Source organism: Vigna umbellata, chromosome 5, assembly GCF_029865625.1.
Source record: "Vigna umbellata cultivar VRB3 chromosome 5, Vumbellata_1.0, whole genome shotgun sequence".
Taxonomy (NCBI): domain Eukaryota; kingdom Viridiplantae; phylum Streptophyta; class Magnoliopsida; order Fabales; family Fabaceae; genus Vigna; species Vigna umbellata.
Genome location: NC_142169.1, coordinates 48,301,433 through 48,303,763, shown reverse-complemented (window position 1 = coordinate 48,303,763; position 2,331 = coordinate 48,301,433). Strand labels below are relative to the sequence as shown.

The 2,331-nt window shown below is 36.9% G+C and overlaps 1 protein-coding gene across 1 annotated transcript; it reads left to right on the top strand.

Annotated features, from left to right (window-relative positions):
• Positions 1 to 690: 690 nt before the first annotated feature.
• Positions 691 to 2,109, top strand: LOC148198505 (uncharacterized). The gene is made up of 2 exons (XM_088115831.1): positions 691 to 1,776; positions 1,885 to 2,109. The coding sequence occupies exons 1-2, from the start codon at positions 691 to 693 to the stop codon at positions 2,107 to 2,109; spliced, it is 1,311 nt and encodes a 436-aa protein (XP_087971957.1).
• The last annotated feature ends 222 nt before the right edge of the window (positions 2,110 to 2,331 follow it).

Below are 2,331 nucleotides of genomic sequence, written 5' to 3'. Positions count from 1 at the left end.
ATTCCTCAGGATAATCGATTATCACTTTTTGAAAACCCTGTAACGGACTCGAATAATCGATTATCACTAACAATAATCGATTATCTGCGGCAGTTATAATTCATCTTTGCAAACTTTAGACCAGTGGGCTATATAGATGAGTTCCAGAACTCTTAGAAAACACACTGAGCTTTTGAGAATACAGTGTTATCTGAGGAAGTTCTAAAAAGCTAGTTCAAGTGCTTTGCCTGGTCTCGTGAATAGGAGAAGCTCGCGTTTCGTGTGTCGATAGTCGGAGCGGTTCTCTTCGAGTTGGCAAGGTGGTCATCTTCCGGTTCGTTCGTCGAAGGAAGGTTTTTTATTTGTTTTTATTCACTCTTATTGTAATTTGTAAAACTGTTTTTAGTGAAAACGTTAATCACTTTTTATAGTGATTAACAACTGGACGTAGATTCTTTTGAATCGAACCAGGATAAAAATTCTGTGTTGAATTTTCTTGCTCTCTATACTCTTTACATTTTACGCATATCAACTGTTTGATAAATTTTCTCTAAGAAAATTGTTTTTCTAAAACGGACTATCAAAACTTGATTTGTGACCGTAACACGCTTTCCGAGTATTTTATTCCGCTGCGCGACTCTATAACGGTACCGATTGTTCCGACAATTGGTATCAGAGCTTGCTTTGATATTCTTTCAAACTTTTGCGAAAATGGCCGGTCATCAAAATCAAGTATATGCTGAGGGTGCATCCATCAACAGACCACCTCTTTTTACGGGTGATAACTATGCATTCTGGAAAGTCAGAATGGAAATTTTTATGGGGTCTGTTGACAGAGGCATCTGGGAAGCTGTGCTAAATGGTCCCTATATTCCTAAAAGAACTGTTGATGGTGTAGAAGTAGAAAAACCATACTTTAATTGGACTCCTGAGGAAAGTAGAAGAGCCCAATTTGATATTAAGGCTCGTAATATTATTTCATCTGCTGTAGTACTTGATGAATTTTATAGAATTTCAGTGTGTAAGACAGCACAGGAGATGTGGGAGGTCCTCAGAGTCACACATGAGGGTACAGACGACGTGAAACGTGCAAGGAAGAACACGCTCATTCAGGAGTATGAGATGTTCAGAATGCAGCCTGGAGAAACAATATCTGATGTCCAGAAGCGTTTCACTCACATTGTGAACCACCTGACAGGTTTGGGTAAGACTTTTGACACTGATGAATTGAATGTGAAAATATTGAAATCATTAGACAGGTCTTGGCAACCAAAGGTGACTGCCATTTCGGAGTCTCAAAACCTCACTCAAATGTCAACGGCGATTCTCTTTGGAAAGCTTCGTGAGCATGAGCTTGAGCTAAGAAGATTAACTACAGAAGAGGATCAAGGCAAAAGAAAGACGCTTGCCCTCAAGTCTGAAATCTCAAAAGGAAAAAGTTCTAAGAGAATTGAGGATGATGATTCCGATAACGATGAGGAAAACATGAGTCTTATGATTAAGAAGTTTGCTAAATTTATGAAAGCAAAGGGAAAAGACAAATACCATGGAGAAAGGAAAGAAAATCGAGGATCTCCATCAAGCATTAAATGTTATGGATGTGGAGAAAGGGGTCATGTGAAGACTGACTGTCCTAAGAATAGGAAAAGTGAAGAAAAGAAAGAAAGAAAGTTTCCAAAGAAGAAGAAAGCTTACATAGCTTGGGAAGACAATGCTTCTAGTTCTTCAAGTTCAAGCGATTCAAATGAAGAAGCAAACTTGTGCTTAATGGCAGACTTAGAAGATGCAGGAAGCCAAGTAAGTAATTCTAGCTTAGAGTCAAGTGATGAGTTTGACTTACAAAAGGCATTTCTTGATTTGTTAAATGAATCTGAAAAACTTGATGTTGCTCATAAAAAGCTAAAGAAAGAGCATAATGAATTGAATTTGAGGTATGAAAAAGCACTAGATGATGAAGTTGTTTTGAGAAACAAAGTTAGTAATTTGGAAACTAAATTATCTGAATGTGATACTGTTATACAACCTGCTGAATGTCTATCATGTAAAAGTCATATGTTTGATATTGACATTCTTGAGAATTTACTTGCAAAGGCAAATAAGTCTAAGTCACATGCCAAAACAAATCTTTGAGAGAAGCAATGCTAGAAGTGGAAACATGCATCTACACAAAAAATATAAAGTGATAAGAACTCGTAGAGTTTGGGTAGAAAAAGGAACTCTTGTGAAAAATAAAGTGTAATGAGGCTTGTTGTTTTTACTGCATGAAACTTGGTCACACCTCAAACAAATGCAACATCAAACATTTTGGTGTTCCAAATGGTAAATATGCATGGGTTAAAATTGTAAAATGAT